This window comes from Chenopodium album, chromosome 3 (assembly GCF_948465745.1).
Source record: "Chenopodium album chromosome 3, dcCheAlbu1.1, whole genome shotgun sequence".
In the NCBI taxonomy this organism is placed as follows: Eukaryota; Viridiplantae; Streptophyta; class Magnoliopsida; order Caryophyllales; family Amaranthaceae; genus Chenopodium; species Chenopodium album.
The window spans coordinates 10,068,128-10,087,363 of NC_137836.1; the positions used below are offsets into that span (position 1 = coordinate 10,068,128).

General features: G+C 36.4%; 2 protein-coding genes across 2 annotated transcripts in view; both read left to right on the forward strand.

Annotated features, from left to right (window-relative positions):
- The first annotated feature begins 9,390 nt into the window (after positions 1-9,390).
- On the forward strand, positions 9,391-12,488 carry LOC145623819 (uncharacterized). Its single transcript, XM_081676689.1, has 2 exons — positions 9,391-9,590; positions 10,417-12,488. Exon 2 carries the CDS (start codon positions 10,418-10,420, stop codon positions 12,131-12,133), a length of 1,716 nt encoding a protein of 571 aa, XP_081532815.1. The 5' UTR covers positions 9,391-9,590; position 10,417; the 3' UTR covers positions 12,134-12,488.
- A 3,728-nt stretch (positions 12,489-16,216) lies between these two features.
- Positions 16,217-19,236, forward strand: part of LOC145611454 (putative 3-deoxy-D-manno-octulosonic acid transferase, mitochondrial) — a 34,490-nt gene continuing 31,470 nt past the window's right edge. The window contains exons 1-2 of the mRNA XM_081666787.1: positions 16,217-16,513; positions 16,610-16,703. Of these exons, the coding sequence (XP_081522913.1) occupies positions 16,294-16,513; positions 16,610-16,703 (314 nt within the window). The 5' untranslated portion in view covers positions 16,217-16,293. The remainder of the gene's footprint in view (positions 16,514-16,609; positions 16,704-19,236) is intronic.

A 19,236-nucleotide genomic window follows, 5' to 3' on the forward strand; every position in this document is an offset into this window, starting at 1 on the left:
CTACATTGTCGTGCTCCAAAGGGTCCAACATGGAAGTCACCGTTGGTAATTTACATGATATTGTGATTATCTTTAAAATCTATGTTAGTAAATATTTGCTAATTTCTTTTGCATGTTTCACTGATGTGATTTGTTTGTCATATGCTAGTGCGCACAACAAGAAACTGGACTTGATTGTGCTTTGTATGTGATGAGATTCATGCTTGACATTGTGACTCATTGTACAGACACCCAACAGCTTGATGAGGTGTAGACACCTAAAAATGTCTCCCCAAAACCAAACCCATTGATGAACACCTTTCATCGCCATTATTGGTCGAGTTGAATATTTAATCTTTGGAGTGCTTAAATCCATGTTCTATCCAATATATTTCATGAACCAATCCAATTTCTAGCTCATTTCCCTAAATCATAACCTATTTTCCACTTTTCGTGTCCACATCGCAAAACTGAGAGAAATTGATTTTATGGCTATAAAATTTTGATCCAATTATTATTTTTTGGATAGGCCTTTAAATAATCTTTCCAACCATATATCATAAGCCCAATTCCGAGCTGTAACGAAAAAGATATGAGCAAAACACTAAACTCGGCCTAAAACCGACACCCTTCCACTAAAACGACCATATCTTAAAATATACATATCATTTTGACTTTATTTTAATTGGGTTGGAAAGTATACTTGATAAGCTTTCCAATGGTATATTATATGCCTTATTCCGAGTTACGGATCAAACGTTATGATTATTTTAAAAACGGGTAAAAATCTGAAATTACCGCGCAACAGCAAAAATGCCGCGACGCGGCAAAAGCTGACGTGTCACGGGGCTTATTCCCGTGACACGGTGCCCATTTTTTTAATTCTGCACAATTTTCTCTCGTTTCACGGGATTTTTCACCGTGTCATGGTGCAATTTCCCGTGTCACGGTGCCCATTCCGTGACACGGGGATATTCTGTGTAATTTCCGCGTACTTTTTACACCGTGACACGGCATACTGCTCTGTGCCACGGTGGACAATGCCGTGTCACGAAATTTCTTCCCGTGTCACGGTGCACATCCCGTGCCACGGGATTGCTCCGTGTTTTCTCCGCGTAATCCCTAAACGCGTTTTCACTTCCCGTAACCTAATTATTTCCCGCGTCACTCAGTTTTTCCCCGTGTCACGGGATCTTCCCCCGTCTGACGGTGCCTGTCACTGTGTCACGGTTCTCTTTGCCATGACACGATATTATTTTTTAGGGTTTTTATCTTTTTAGGGTTCCGCGTGTTCCCTCTGCTCATTTTCTCTATAAATAGGACCCCCCTTTCTGCAGTTCGGGGCACCAATAATCATTCTCTCTCACCTTACACCAAATATCATTCTTTTCTCCCTCTTTAACCTAATTTCTAGCCTCCTTATTCTTCCATAATAATTCCCCTAAGCACTCCAAGGAGTCTATACTTAACCCGAGGTTCCGTCCTTAAACCAAGGCGTGAAAGGTACAAATAACTGAGGGTTTGGACCAAATCAACTCTACTTTTTAATTAATTTAATTTCCGTTTGATTTATATTTTTATTGAAGTTACTAAAAGTTTATTCATGATGTAGCAATTTAAAGGAACGCGCGGAATGTAAGTAATTAATTAAATTAATTACTCTTATTTTATTTTATATTGCTAGTATCATGATTAGGTTATTTTATATTTGATTTGACTAACAATTTATTGTTGAATTGCTTCCAATATTAATGTTGATTCTATTATTTTTCTTGATCACTATATTTCATGTTTAAAGGGAATATGTAATTGAAAATCACGCCTAATAAGATAATTTGGACAACCGGTTTAGGTTCCTTTTTAATCTTATTGTTTAATCAAGTGGTCACGATATTTTAGAATTATATGTTGCATTAATATTCAACCAATTTAGCCTAATAATAGTTTGGAGCAAATTGAATATTTTGTTTGTATGCCTTTGAGATCGCAGGAATCATTTTTCACTATAAGAATCGAGTAGAGGACAATACGGGCGAATGTGACTCCATGACTCACTTCGTACCATCATCCCCGATCCTCCTTTCGTGGTTCCGAACCATATGGAGTTAGTAATCTCATGGTTTATGAATGGGGTGTAACCTTCACGGGTCAATCGTTATTGCCTTCGTTGTCCCTTTATTCGTGGTTGCCTTTTATGATCCGTGAACGGTTTACAAGTTCCTTAAAAACTTTTTGGCGGCTCCCTACTTTCCTTGTCCCTTATCATATATGTCAATTCCCACTTCCTATGAGTGCCAAGCATATTCACACATGCTTTAACGTAGGCGCACTTCGAACGACGCCTACATGAGGTAAGTCCTAAAACTTAATGAAATGCTATATTGATGTGATTTCTAGCCTTAGACACCTAATATTACCCAACATTGACATGTTATGAGAAATAAAAGGTCATTTGACAAGAAAGGTAGAAAATGGGCTGAATAGAAGTCATTTGGGCCATATTTGGGCCATTTTGTATTAATATGCTCTTTTGATGTGATTTCTTTCCTTATACACCTATAACTAGATAATATTGACATGTTATGAGATAAATAAAGTTCACTTAATAAGAAATGTAGGAAATGGGCAAAGTAAAGTCATATAGGCCATATTCGGGCCATTTTGAGTAAAAAGCGTCTTAAACCGTAATAAAATGCTCTTTTGATTCAATTTCAGGGTTTAGACACATAAAACTAGGTGTCATTGACATGTTATGAGAAAGAAACAATTCATTTGATAAGTAATGTAGGAAATGGGCTACATAAAAGTCATATAGGCCATATTTGGGCCATTTTGAGTAAAATGCGTTGTTAAACTTATTGAAACGATATATTGATGTGATTTTTAGCCTTAGACACCTAATATTACCCAACATTGACATGTTATGAGAATTAAAAAGGTGATTTGACAAGAAAGGTAGAAAATGGGCTGAATAGAAGTCATATGGGCCATATTTGGGCCATTTTGTGTTAATATGCTCTTTTGATGTGATTTCTTTCCTTATACACCTATAAGTAGATAATATTGACATGTTATGAGATAAATAAAGTTCATTTAATAAGAAATGTAGGAAATGGGCAAAGTAAAGTCATATAGGCCATATTCGGGCCATTTTGAGTAAAAAGCGTCTTAAACCTTAATAAAATGCTCTTTTGATTCAATTTTAGGGCTTAGACACATAAAACTAGGTGTCATTGACATGTTATGAGAAAGAAATAGTTCATTTGATAAGTGTAGGCGTCGCTCGAAGTGCGCTTACGTTAAAGCATGTTGTGAATATGCTTGGCACTCATAGGAAGTGGGAATTGACATATACGATAAGGGACACGATTAGGGACAAGGAAAGTAGGGAGCCGCCAACAAGTTTTTAAGGAACTTGTAAACCGTTCACGGATCATAAAAGGCAACCACGAATAAGGGACAACGAAGGCAACAACGATTGACCCGTGAAGGTTACACCCCATTCATAATCCATGAGATTACTAACTCCATATGGTTCGGAACCACGAAAGGAGGATCGGGGATGATGGTACGAAGTGAGTCATGGAGTCACATTCGCCCGTATTGGCCTCTACTCGATTCTTATATTGAAAAGCATTCCTGTGATCTCAAAGGCATACAAACAAAGATTCAATTTGCTCCAAACTATTATTTAACTAAATTGGTTCAAGATTAATGCACACATAATTCTAAAAATTTGGTGATCACTTCAATTAATAATAAGATTAAAAGGATCCTAAACCGGTTGTCCAAATTATCTTATTAGTCGTGACTTTCAATTACATATTCCCTTTAAACATGCAATATGGTGATCAATAATAGAATAACATTAATATTAAAACCAATTTAATCACAATTCCAACAACATAAAATCGTTAGAAAAATAATAAAAATAAAAGGAGCATGACTCTTACTTTGATTATGTTTGTTTGCAACTACAAAATAATAAACGAGTTAGTAACTTCAAGGAAATAAATAAAACAATAACTAAATTAAATAAAATAAAATAGAGTTGATTTTGGGGCCAAACCCTCAAACAATTCTACCTTTCACGCCTTGGTTTAAGGACAGAACCTCGAGTAAAATATGGACTCCTTTGAGTGCTTGAAGAAGGAATTTTTAAGTGAAAAGGGTAGGCTAGTGTTTAGGTTAATAGCATAGAAGAGAGAAAGTAAAAATAATAAAATTCTCGGTGCCCCGTTCATCAGAAATGAGGGGGTATTTATAGGAAAAATGTGTTGAGGGAGCACACGGAACCCTAAAATGATAAAAACCCTAAAAAAGTATCCCGTGACACGGTCAGACTGTACCGTGACACGGTCAGACTGTACCGTCAGACGGTACACTTTCCCGTGACACGGTACAGTTTTGGAGTGACGCGGGAAATTTTCAGAAAACGGGATGAAAAACGCGTTAAGGGTTTACGCGGAAAGGACACGGAACGTCCCGTGTCACGGTAGGGGAAGTCCCACCGTCAGACGGGAAGCATTCCCGTGACACGGTGGCAGTCTGCCGTGGCGCGGGAATTTTTCAGTCCATTTTCCGTCTAAATTCATTTTTAACCCTAATTTCTTTCGGCTTTTTAAGTGCCGATTGATAATTTCGGGCTTTTTCTGACTTTTATTATTCGGGCTAAAATAAGAAAATAATTAAATAAAAATAAATAAAAGGTTTGGGCCAAAAATAAATAATAAAACAATAAAATAAAAAGGTTTGGTCTTAAAATAAGTTGGGCTGAAATTAAAACTATGCTTTTACCAAACAACAAGACTAATCCATGGACCATTCAAAAATATGAATTTAATAAAATACGATTTTTTAAGCACTCTCGGGATTAAATACTAAACCCGACCAATAGTGGCGGTGAAAGGTTATTTATCATCGGGTTTGGTTTTGGGGAGACATTTTTAGGTGTCTACAATAAGTAATGTAGGAAATGGGTTACATAGAAGTCATATAGGTAATATTTGATAAAATACATATTGTTTTGCCTAATTAATTAATTCTAACATAATGTTTTTGTATTTGAAGTTTTGCAAGGTCCAAAAGGATGGTCCGTTGACAATCAAGGAGCTTAATGAAGTTCGTGACATGCTAACTTTTGAACTATGTATATTATTATTCATTATATATTATTTACTTACTATCATTTGTATATATATATATATATAACACTTTTTTTTTTATTGTATTGCGTTTGGGAATATATATATATATATATATATATATATATATATATATATATATATATATATAATTATTATAATTATTTTATTTAATATAATTGCTAGAATTACAGGTTATTATTATTGCTGGGAACAAGTTTTTTTTTTAAATATTATTGCACGAAAAAATGGAAAAAAATAATTTTGAGTAAAAAGGCATCGGTTAACCGGTGCCAAAACTAGGTACCACCAAAAAAAAATGGCGAGAGACTATTTTAGGCACCGGTTAACCGGTGCCAAATCAGGTATAGGGCACCGGTTTTGAACCGGTGCTAAAAAGGGGGGTATTTGGCACCCCCACATAGAATGCGGTTCAAACCGGTGCCTTAGACCGGGTTTGAACCGCTGCCAAAGCCCCTTTTTCACCTAGTGAGAGTACTTGAGGAGGGCAACACCTTTAGATGTAGAGCGACTTCTTCATGAAAGTAATGTTCGTGGATTTCCCAATATGTTGGGGAGCATTGATTGCATGCATTGGGAGTGGAAAAATTGTCCACGTGCATGGAAAGGAATGTACCAAGGAAGAAGTAAAACTGCGACCATAATTTTAGAAGCTCTTGCTTCCAAAGGCTTGTGGATATGGCATGCTTTTTTTGGCACACCTGGTTCACTAAATGATATAAATGTCCTCCAACGGTCGCCAATGTTCAATGATATTTGTGAAGGTCGAGCCCCAGAGGTGAGTTTTAATGTGAATGGAAATAGATACAATATGGGATACTACCTTACAGATGGTATATATCCAAATTGGGCAGCATTTATCCCAGCCATCAAGCTTCCACAAACTGCTAAGCAAAGATTATTTACGAGGAAGCAAGAAAGTTATCGCAAAGATGTTGAGCATGCCTTCGGAGTGTTACAAGCTCGATTCGCAATAATACAACAACCAGCTCTCGCATGGTTGACATAAATCCTATGGAAAATTATAATGGCATGCATTATCATGCACAATATGATTGTTGAAGATGAGCGAGAGAACTATTTGCATTACGATGCATCTGAATTTATCACTGATCAACCTCAAAATATAGCCGGGTCTTCAAACCAAGATATTAACCAACCATTCACTGTGAGAGAAGGACGACTACGTAATCTCAGTTTAGCGAGTTACATGACAAACATAAATAATGTCCGAGACAGGGAGACTCATGTGTCATTGAAAAAAGACTTGGTTGAGCACGTATGGAGTCGTTTTGGTAATGAATGACGATATCAAGTAGTCGGATAATTATTCTTATGTAATATTTTTTTTTCATTGTTATGTTTTCCCGTGTTCTTTTCAGTTCCATACATAAATTAAATGTGATATTGTTATTTTACGAGTAATAATAGTTAAGTCTTTAATATATTTTTTTTAATAATATTTAAATTAATCATGTCATTATTACGAATACTTTGATAATTATTACAAATAATTATTACGTAAACTAAATAATCAATGACAAATTCAAGAACTTATAGATGTCATTAGTTCGACTAATATGTTTATTAGAAGAATAATTAAACATAAACTCCATTGGTAAGAGAGACAAAACATGGTGGGGTATTGATAAAAGTAGGAGAGAGAATGGTGGGTGTAGACACCTAAAAATGTCTCCCCAAAACCAAACCCGATGATAAACACCTTTCATCGCCATTATTGATCGAGTTGAGTATTTAATCTTTGGAGTGCTTAAATCCATGTTCTATCCAATATATTTCATGAACCAATCCAATTTCTAGCTCATTTCCCTAAACCATAACCTATTTTTCACTTTTCGTGTCCACATCGCAAAACCGAGAGAAACTGACTTTATGGATATATAATTTTGATCCAATTATTATTTTGTTGGATAGTCCTTGAAATAATCTTTCCAACCATATATCATAAGCCCAATTCCGAGCTATAACGAAAAAGATATGAGCAAAACACTAAACTCGGCCCAAAACTGACACCTTTCCACTAAAATGGCCATATCTTAAAATCTACAAATTATTTTGACCTGATTTTAATTGGGTTGGAAAGTAGACTTGATAAGATTTCCAATGATGTATTATATGCCTTATTCCGAGTTACGGATCAAAAGTTATAATATTTTTAAAATGGGTAAAAAAAACTGGAATCATCCCGCACAGTGCAAAAGCACCGTGTCACGGGAGTGTACCCCGTCTGACGGTGCCTTCCCCCGTCTGACGGTGCCTGGTGCCGTGACACGGTACTGTACATCATGTCACGGTGCCATCTTTGAAGCTTTTTTGCGTCAAATTCCACCGTGGCACGGTACCTGTTATCGTGACACGGTACCTGCTGCCGTGTCACGATATTTCTCATGTCACGGTGCTTTTTCAATGTAATTTCCGCGTTTTCCCATACCGTGACATGGTGTACTGTACCGTGCCACGATGGACACTGCCGTGTCACGGTACGTGTGTCGTGTCATGGAATTTTCTCGTGTCTTTTCCGCGTAAACCCTTCACGCGTTTTCACTACCCGTAGGTCAAATATTTCCCATGTCACTCCAGTTGTCCACCGCGTCGCGGGATTTTCCCCCGTCTGACGGTGCCTGGCACCGTGTCATGGTGTTTTCTGACGTGTCGCGGTGTTAATTTTTAGGGTTTTTATCTTTTTAGGGTTCCGTGTGTTCCCTCTACTCAATTTTCCTATAAATACAACCCCCATTTCTACAGTTCGGGGCATCAAATCCTTCTCTCTTTCTCTCTTTTACACCAAAAATTATTATATTCTCTCTCTCCCATATTCTAAGCTTTAAACCTATATTCCTAATTACACCATTCTTCCCTTAAGCACTCCAAGGAGTCCATACTTAACCCGAGGTTTCGTCCTTAAACCAAGGCGTGAAAGGTACACATAACTGAGGGTTTGGACCAAATCAACTCTACTTTTTATTTAAATTAATTTAATTTCTATTTGATTTATATTTTTTATTGAAGTTACTAACAATTTATTCATAATGTAGCGATTTAAAGGAAGGCGCGGAATGTGAGTAATTAATTAATTTAATTACTTATTTTATTTTTAATATTGCTAATATCATGATTAGGTTTATTATTATTTGATTTGACTAACACTATTATTGTTGAATTGCTTCCAATATTAATGTTTATTCTATTATTTTTGTTGATCACCATATTGCATGTTTAAAGGGAATATGTAATTGAAAATCACGCCTAATAAAATAATTTGGACAACCGGTTTAGGTTCCTTTTTAATCTTGTTATTTTAATTCAAGTGATCACAAATATTTTAGAATTATGTGTTGCATTAATATTTAACCAATTTAGCCTAATAATAGTTTGGAGCAAATTGAATATTTTGTTTGTATGCCTTTGAGATCGCAGGAATCACTTTTCACTATAAGAATCGAGTAGAGGCCAATACGGGCGAATGTGACTCCATAACTCACTTCGTACCATCATCCCCGATCCTCCTTTCGTGGTTCCGAACCATATGGAGTTAGTAATCTCATGGTTTATGAATGGGGTGTAACCTTCACGGGTCAATCGTTGTCTCTTAATCGTGGTTGCCTTTTATGATCCGTGAACGGTTTACAAGTTCCTTAAAAACTTGTTGGCGGCTCCCTACTTTCCTCGTCCCTAATCATATATGTCAATTCCCACTTCCTATGAGTGCCAAACATATTGACACATGCTTTAACGTAGGTGCACTTCGAGCGACGCCTACAATGGGGTTACTCACCATTGTAGGAAAAATAAAGGGAGTGACTCAAGATAGTGGAATATGATGTGGAGGGGGAAAAGTAGGGAAGAGAAAATTGTGAGCCACCCCACCATTGTGGGTGCTCTTACATTTTTTTTTAAGTAGTGATTTGACCAAACCACTAAAAGCTACTCAAATGCTAACACCGAACATGTCCTAGCTTAATGAGCGGAGGAAGTAATTGCATATTTGCATACATACACAATCAAATGGACCAAATTTGAGTCTTTATCAATATAATCAGTGAAACTAATCCGAGAAGAAAAGAGTAAGAAGATAATTGGAGCCTTGTGAGCAGCTGTGGCCGCCTATATCCAAATAAAGGGATATACTTTGACGCGGTGACCCCCTGGTTTTATAAAGCTTTACTGTAAAAAAAAGAGATGAACCTATAAGCTTAAAGACAGATAGATGTGGGCCTTACAATTTGGACGACATTTCATTTCATTCCCTTTCATTCAAAATTGAACGCAACAATAATAAAGTTGGCAGTATCATATCATCACTTCTCACTCATTCACACACTCCTTCACTTTGCAATTATTAATTCATTATCCCACACGGTTACCCATTTCTTGTTTTTGGGTCGGATCCCATTTTCTCTCTCTTCAGGAACACTTCTTTTCTGGGTTAGTCTTTTTCTCACTTCATTTTTAGTACAGTACTAGTTTTGGTTGTTAATTTGTTTAATTTCAGATTTATGCTTGTTTTTGCTAATAATGGTGTTTGTTTTGGTTTATTTTTTCACTTGTGTGTTTGAATGGTCACTGTTTTGCTTTGATTTAAAAGAAAGCTTTTTTTATTGTGGGGTTGAAGAAATAATTTGGGTTTTCTATGTTTTCAATTTTGTCCCCTTTAATTATTTGAATTTGGTTAAAGTGATATCATGAATTAGAATTAATTTGAAGTAAGTTGGATAGTAATTATGTTGCATTGTCAAAGTTGTTCATTTGGCTCAACTAGTGAACTAGGTAGTAATTTCTGTTTGTCATGAAATGCCATTGAATTATTGATTTTGTCAAAGCTCGTTTTCATAATTTCATTATATTATGTCCATAAATTTATGGGTTTTACCAATTTGTTGAACTTGAATGCAACACTTTGAGCCCCTGGGTATTCTATTGCCTTTGTTGGATTTTAGGATATGTTCTGGTATGTTTTCGAAGAGATTTGGGTTGATAGGAATAAGTTAAATTCGATCCATTTTCGTGTTTTTGTTTATGAGACATGTAAGTAGTTTGCACTTTGTAGTTACATATACATTGGCCCTACAAGTAAAAACACCTGTGGTTGGTATTCTGCAAGACTGTGGGTAGGCATTTGAGTAGTTAATAAGGGTCATATATTGGCAAAGTGACTGTATTAGGGCATAAATCATGTTTTTTTATGCGTTACCTTCACATTTATGTTGTTGTTGCATACTAAATTCAATTTGTTTTTGGTATGCTTGTGTAGGATGGGAGGTGGAGTGAAAGAGTCCTGGTTTAGTAGTTTATGGGGGATTTCACGAAGAAATGGTTCGCATTCTGAGAAAGCTGTAATGGGAATTCTAGCTTTTGAGGTGTCGACTTTGATGTCTAAGGTTGCTAACTTATGGAATTGTTTGAGTGATAATCATATATCGCAGTTGAGGGAAGATGTTATTAACTCGCCTGGGATTGTAAAACTTGTATCAGATGATGAAAACTTTCTCATGAACCTTGCTTTTGCGGAAATCGTTGAGAATTTGTGGTACGCTGCACACTCTGTCACTAGGTTAGGAAAGAAATGCTCTAATCCTGTATATCATCGTTTGGACCAACTTTTAAGCAGCCCTCTTGAGAACTCTACCGAATTGTATGGATGGGAATATAGATGGAAGAAGATGGAGAAGAAAGTTAAGAAACTGGAGAGTTTTGTTGCTGCTACTTCACAATTGCATCAAGAGATGGAGGTGCTGGTGGAGCTTGAACAAACATTGAGAAGAATGCAGTGCAATCCAGAAACCAGTCGAGTAAAATTGCTTGAATTTCAGCAGAAGGTCATTTGGCAGCGTCAGGAGGTGAAAAACTTACGAGAAATGTCCCCTTGGTCTAGGACATATGATTACATAGTGCAGCTTCTTTCAAGATGTCTAGTTACTATAATTGAGAGGCTTAAATTTCTGCTTGGAATTAATGAAGTGATATATTTGGACAGAAATCACACGACAGGGCTTCAGCCTACAGCTGGATCCCTGATACGGAGTCGATCATTTGTACAATCTTCTGTTTATCCCTCTGAAACTCATAGCTCTATCTTTTATTCAGGACCTTTGGTTAGATCGAGCTCTTTACTGGGATTGCCAACCAGAAGTAAGAGAGCTAGCAAAAGGCAACAGAGACAGACTCTTCAGAATGAACATAATCCACACAAAAAGTTCCCATTTTTAAACACAAAACGATTTGCTCAATCAGGACCATTTAAAGGATGCATGATTGGTGGAAGTAATTCTCCAGTAGTTGAGAGCTGTATGCCAACAAGCAGTGGGCCTTCAAGTTCCGCAGCTATTGTGTTGAGTGATGTGGATGGAAAATTGAACAATTTGGATCCTTCTTCTCATGACAGCACATTTCCCACAAGTAGCTCCGTTTATCTTTCACAGTGTATATTGTCAAATACTCCTCCATGTTCTCTGGGAAGTGCTGCCTTAAGTCTCCATTATGCAAATATTATTATATTAATTGAAAAGCTTGCTTCATCGCCTCACCTGATTTCCCATGATGCAAGGGAGGATCTGTACGATATGTTAACAACAAGCATAAGGAGCATGTTGAGGGCTAGACTAAAACTTTACACCAAATCCTTTGCTTCCTCAGCCTATGATTCTGCCCTTGCTACGGAATGGAGTCTGGCTATAGCAAGAATGTTAGAATGGCTTTCTCCTCTTGCGCATAACACAGTTAGATGGCACTCTGAAAGGAATTATGAGAAGCAGCATATTGTTTCCCGTGGGAATCTTCTTCTAGTGCAGACTTTGTATTTTGCAAATCAATCAAAGGCTGAAGCTGCAATTATCGAACTTTTGTTGGGTTTGAACTATCTATACAGATTTGGCAGAGACGTGAATGAGATGGTTTTCTTGGAAGCGAGTGGTAACCGAGTTTATGATGAATATGCAATTCAGGCAGATACTATTGCTTGCAATGCTTGATAAAATTGGGGCAGACCTTCTTGGTTTATCTAATGATAGTGGTACACATACAGAGAAGTGCTGTATTTTTGGAAGCTTCACTATAAGTTGGTAAAGGGCCATGCCGGACTCAGTTGTATGGAGAAACCTTTGTTTCACATAACGAGGAATCCATCAGAAATAGCAGATGAGTTAACCATCTTTTTATACAATAGCTATACATTGTTTAACTGTATCTTAGATTGCATAACTTGTTCTTCTTGCCATCATATTAGACTGTTGTAAAGCATAGTTTATATTTAACATGAGATGTGTGATGTGTAACCTCAGAATTTAAGTTTGATGTCTTCTTCCTTTACATCCTTTACTTGTGTAAGTATCAGTCTGGCTTCTACTATGCAGATTTTCATCTTTTCTGCTCTTATCTTGTCAAATTCAGTTTATTTCTCATTTGAATATATATAATTTTGTTGGTTGAATGTTTTTAATGTGATGGGTAAAACAGGCTGATTTTTTTTGTTGGAAGGTGGAGATGGGGAGAAGGCCACATTTCATTTGATAGGAATAGAATGTCTTTTTAATTTTCAAACTCGGATGTTGAGTGGTGGTTTTTGTTTCTGTTGTAGACCTACATCATATAAGGCTTGTTCCACATGCCATCTCAGTTTTAGCGTTCAGTCCTTTAGTGGTTGTGCTGAGGCAAAAATGCCTTCTGTCTGGTGATGGTATAATGAGTTTTGTGAGCTGCCTTGTAGGTTCACATGTCCCAACTTTGACTGCTGTTTTTAGTACTAAGTTTTTGCTGATGAAGACCATTATGGTTCTCATTAAGAGAAGTGCATTTTTCAGATAGCTACTCATCTTTGTTGTTGGTCTCCTAGCTGTCTTGTTCTTTGGTTAGTTTAGTTTTGGATTGTCATGGACCTGAGTGTTTCTATAAATACTTTTTTTTTTTTTTAAAGAATGTTTCTACTCATACTTTGTATATTATAATGTCTTTGGATAATTGTGCTTGAAGGGAAAGAAAGAGGAAGTGTATTGACAGATCTAAATTTCTGTATTTGGATATTTATTGGGGAAGAGAAGAAGAAAGAAAATTCAAGGGGAAATACAATCCTACTTCTCCCATCCTTCTCCTCCCTTTCCGTCAATTATTAACCAGACATACTATTTGTTTATGGACCTTAAGTGTATTAAAGCTTGTTGCAGAGAGCTCTGAAGCGGAAATGTCTTACAAAATTACTAGAATTACTACATGCCCCTAATTTTATCTTTTGAAATGTAAATGCCAATTTTCTTTATCTGCTTGATAATTATGTGAAAGATCACTTTTTTTTAAGGGAAAGCTATAAGCCTAAAAGAGCATTATGTTTTTGCCTTTTACTTTCTTTATAAGGAAGAAACCGTAGACATGGTTTAATAGAACAAAGGGAGAGGAGTTGGTGCAAACATAGTCTTATTATGTGGAATGAAAACTAGTAAATGTAGACCATGTCAAGGTAGACGCATAATTCTCAATTTTTATTGTTATAACTTGCATCTTCAGCAATTTCGACATGTTTAAATTTGTAGCTTACATAACTCAATTAGATAGGCTCAGCACTTATCCCCTGTCAAACCTGTGATTGCCTAATTTATTACTCTTTTGATCCTAAATTGATATTCACACTTGGAATTGTCACGTGACTTGAAAACCATTGTTAGAAGTAGAATTAAGATTGGATCGGGTAGAGAAAGAAAAGACAAGAATGTTAGGAAAGGGTGTAAGAAGAAATGAGAAAAGTGTATATTTTGTTCTTTTTTGATGTTCCATACTCCTTTTGGGACTCGACGAGAGTTTGATCGTTACAGAAATGACTCATTTCCTGGTGCAATTTAGTTAGACATAATACTTCCTCGGTATCACTTTCAGCTGTACAAGTTTTCGTGCTGTCAACCTGATCTTATCCTCCCAATCAATTGTATCAGGGGGCTTTCAACTTTCTAGTTCCAGTCAAAATTGCGCAGTAGAGCACCTGATCTGAGATTTAACATTATTTTGAGCTAGCAGATTCCTTGTACACATTCTTCTCCCTGCTCCAAAGGGTAGTAGTTCATATTGCTGCTCCTTTATTTTATTCTGTCATAATTTTACCCTATAAAACTCTCAGGCTTGAAGATAATGGATCATCCCAGCTTTCTGAGTCTTTCGATTCCGCATGTATTCACAAAAAACTTGTGTGCTACAGAAACCTCCTTTCTTGGTACAAGCCTACAAGGAATGGGACTAGAGGATGTAATCAGAGAATTTCCTTGATCACTGCCTGTAAATATGGGAGATCGTTGATATCAGCCTCTTTCAACTGTCTTTGCTGTTCTACAATATGATAAAATTCCGATTACTTTAGGCATTGAATTGGGGTTTGCAAGGAGCTTTGTCATTGCCTTCTATTGTACTGGATTTTAACTCTACCAGCCATGAAATACTCCTGTAAGTCTTGTTTCACCAGTGTATAGTGGAACACTGAAAAAACTGAAGTTATGAAATTACAGTTTATTGAAGGCCTACATGTCTTGTGTATAAATGTATATTAAGTTGATAACCCTCCTAAGCTCCTAGTAATCTCAAATTTTTAGTACATGAATGTGTATAATTTTTTTTTTTTAACTTAACGTAGGATTTATAATTTCTATTTATTTAAAGAAATTGTAATGTCATTTTAATATTTTATGGCTCCGAACATAGTGTATATACTTTTTTCAAGGGTTAAAATTATATTGTACTCCATATTACTTTTTTTAGGTGTAAAAATTTTACTCCAATATATGCTTTTTCCTATTGCAAAGGGTCACTTTTTTTTTGGAGGGGTGAACATGTAAGAACTTTTTTCTTTTCCAAATCCAAGTGACCCAAATAGGGTTATTTACTAGTCCAAAAATGTATCGAATTAGACCATACTGAAGATTTATGATTTGAAATTTTAAAATTTAGAGAATGGACTAATTATGCTAGGATTAGATCTAATCGATTTGGATTTGAAGTAGAAATTCTATTTTGAATCTTTAAAAAATTACAACAATATGAAAAACCGAAAAAACAAAATGAAGAAAACTAATTGTTCAAGGCATATTTGAATACTTCATAATATAAAAACTTCCATGCATATTTGAGGATAAATTCACCTATTTTGAACGATTTGATACATAATTTTAATAAAAAAAAAAACAGGTCTAAAATTAGTTTAAAAAGATTTGGTATAGATTGGATGGAAGATAAAATGTTATAGTTTCAACTCAAGTATTATACATCCAATTTTCTAACTCCAATTGATTATAGCTCTATCTAATTGGTGAACACTTGCATTGCATTTATGGGAAGTTAATCTTGTGATTGATGAGCATGTTATATTACACGAAATACATACCATTTTTTATAAAGATGGTTGTGCGTAGTCCACATGCTTTGGGGTTAATTAGACCTTTCCCCAAATTTTTTAAAAGGTGGGGCCCATGCACAACTCAAACCCACGTGCCATCGTACTAGGCAATGTTGTGCCTGCATGTCTATGTTGAATTATATTAATTTAGTTTTTTTAGCGTGTATCTTCTCAAGTAAAGGCGGCACATGCCTAACTGTTAAATTTAGATTTCAATGTGTTCTCTGTATATTTTTTTATTTACAATAATACGGCGGCTACAATATATATAGCTAGGTATACTTGGAGGGCAAGGCCAAGTATCCTAAGATAAGTCACAAAATATTCTAGGAAATATTTACACAATATTCACACATATAAAAAGCTTGACACATACAATAACATGTCGTGTCGTGTTGTGCCTAGGTATGAATTTTTTTTTTACGATAAAATATGTTATGCTTTAGAGTAGCCTAACCTGGTGTATCTTTGATTTTACACGAATAATTACATTTTTTTGTAGAATGGAATCCATTTTTGTCCGATCCATTTTTAGGTTTTCCGTTTGAATTGAAATTTATTGTAGTGGACTATTGAACTGTAGTCACTGTACACACTAACACACACTCATTCTTTCTCAAAGGTTCCTATAAAAATGAAACTTTTCAAATTCCAAATGCACAAACTGCATTTGCCCGAACACATTCTCTCAAAATTCAGAAATCCACATTTCATTACCGTTAATCTTCCTCACTCCCACACTCAAAATTCAAAAAATTGTCGGAGATGAAATCGGCGACGATGATGATGATGAGAGAGAAGGGAAAGTTCATCTATAAATTATACAGAGCAGTAACCTTTTCTCTAACTCCATTAATCCACCTTCATCTCCGATTTCGCAAATTCCGAGGTCTAGAACATTCTCTTCGATGGCCGGAGCGTCTCGGCCGCCCTTCTCTCAACCGCCCTCCTGGTCCACTTCTCTGGTTTCACGCCGTTTCTCTAGGTTTATTCTCTCCTCCATTGTTGTTCAAAGAATTAAACAAATGTTATTGTAATTGAATTTGATTTTTATTTTTTAATTTGTTGAATGAATGGATAGGAGAAGGAATGGCGGCGATTCCGGTGATTCGACGTTGTTTGACAGAACGACCTGATATTAACATTCTTATGACTACTACTACACTTGCTGCATTGTAAGTTTCATTCAAACCCAATTTATGTTTTGCAATTGCCTGAAAATCTTATTCTGCATAGTGAAATCTAATTTTGGTTATGATTTCAAGGTTAATTTTCTGAATTTTGTGTTTTAATATTCATTTTCGGAGTCTAATTGGAATGAATTTGTTGAAATTTTGAAAGTCATTAAGAAGGAAACCATTTGGGTTACGGAGTACTAATTTTCTCAACTAATTAGTACCTTTTTTTTTTTTTTTTTTTTTTTTTTCAGATTTGCTCAATCAACAATAATGCATTACAAACTATAGAAATTGTTTGGAAATATACTAATACAACAAATAAAACTTTAAGTCATCATCTTTGCTTGATCCTGAAACCATTTGCCTTACAATATGTTTCTTGAAATGACAAAATTAACAAAAGTATTGGTCGTATTCCAAAGTCCAAAGAACTTGGGATACGATTGGAAGGATGGGGATGAAAAGGTCACGGGTATGAGTTCTTGGGATACGATTGGATGGATGGGGATAAAAAGGTCACGAGTAAGAATACCACGTAAACTATTTAATTCAAACCATTGGTCTAGAACTACAAGCAAAAAGGGGCTGGATGAAGGTGTGATCTAGGCCTATTACCATAAAAAGAGTCGGCTGTTCATGTGACATGGTAAACTTAAAATAGGAGAACACTTGTCTCTCTTTGAAGGAAGAGACTAAAGTGAACATGCTATGACTTCCCTACAAGAAAATTTGTTAAATTTGCTCATAGGTGATCTGAATTAGATGATATAAAATGCTACCTCTTCTTCTTCATTTTTTTTTTTTTTTTTTTTTTTTTTTTTTTTTTTTGTTGACAAAAGAGCTATCAAATAAAAAAACAACCAAAACAACAAATGTCAACCCAAAAAAAAACTAAAACAAAAAATATAACAGCTGACGCCGCCGAGCACAACCAGCCAACCAGTGAGCAGGAGTAACTCACATACGAGGAACCTTTTGAACATGACAGGCCAAAAGAGACTGAACACAAGCCCGCAATTCCTGGATAAGCCACCAAGCAGAAATTTCCATTGAGCCAGAAGGAGGAAGAAGAGTAAGGAGGGCAGCACAATCTGTATAAACCCGGATTTTTAAAAAACCTTTGCGAATAGCATACTCCAAACCCCATATACAAGCTTGAATCTCAGACTGCAACGCTGAACTTGCCATAAAAGCCCGACAATTACCTCCCACAACCACCTCCCACAACCTCAGAAGAATGAAGATCACGCACTATCCAGCCCGCCCTATAAGTAGAGCAATCCCAGGCCCCGTCTACAATCAAACATGCCGTTGGAGAAATATAAGGTAACCCCCGCAGACACAGCCACTTGACATCATGCCTAGTCTCCAAACTAACCGAACTAGAAGACCTCGTAAACCTCTTCCAATCTAGAGCCTGCATATTACGAATAACCCAATCTGACGCCAAACCAACAATTGACCCAGGCGACCAAACAACATTCCTAAACCTCTAGTGATTACGAGAAATCCAAATCGCCCAAAGGAGAGAAAAAAAATGAAGCAATGCCCTTCCAATTTCTTGATGACGAAAAAAGAGAAATTGTACCTGAGAACCAAATACTAAACGAAGGAAACTGCATAAGATCCCATTGGATTCCCAACGCCCTAGATAACCAAAGACTACAGATAGCAGGACAATCTTTGAATGTATGAGATACAGATTCCACATCCGCATGACAAAATGCACAAACTCGATCAACAGGGAGGCCTCGAGAATTGAGAGTAGTCGCTAAAGGAAGAGCGTCGTGCATCAATTTCCAACCAAATATTTTCCAACGAGGAAGAATTGGTAAAGCCCAGAACTTCCTCCACCATGCTTGAGAGATTTGAGATGGACTACCAGCCATGACCCTAGGCTCACAAAGAACAACATAAGCAGATTTCGTTGTAAAAACTCCATCCCTAGTAAACTTCCAGTAAACAAAATCATCCATTAAACGCACAGGTCGATCCAAAGAAAGAATTCTAGCAGCAGAACTAGAATCAAACAACCCGTGAATAATAGTAGCATCCCACGCGCAAGAACGCGGATCAAGTAAAGAAGAAACAAGAGTCGGTCGAACCGACTCGGACGGAAGATTCTTAAAATGAATTGGCCCCCCCGGAACCCAAGAATCCTCTAAAATACGAACTCGAGAACCTGAACCAACCTTCCAACACAAACCCTTCGACACCAAGGACATCCCCGAAATAAGACCCCTACAACCCCACGAGGGACGAGAAGTCGAGAAGGAGTTAGTAGAACAAAGAGTTGGATACTTCGCAGACAGAAGCCGAGAAACCAACAACTGAGGGCAGTGAATAAGTCGCCAACTTTGCTTCGCCAACAGGGAAGAGTTAAAAGGGGAAATACTACGAATTCCTAATCCCCCTAAACCCTTCGGAAGATGGAGCAACGACGAAGACCGAAGAGCAAATCCTCGATTAGAAGAAGAAGATTTCCACCGGCTAACAAATTATCCATTTTGGAACATATAGATTCAGGAAT

Coding starts and splice junctions, on each gene's coding strand:
- LOC145623819 (XM_081676689.1), top strand. CDS start 10,418: ATGGGAGGTGGAGTGAAAGAGTCCTGGTTTAGTAGTTTATGGGGGATT.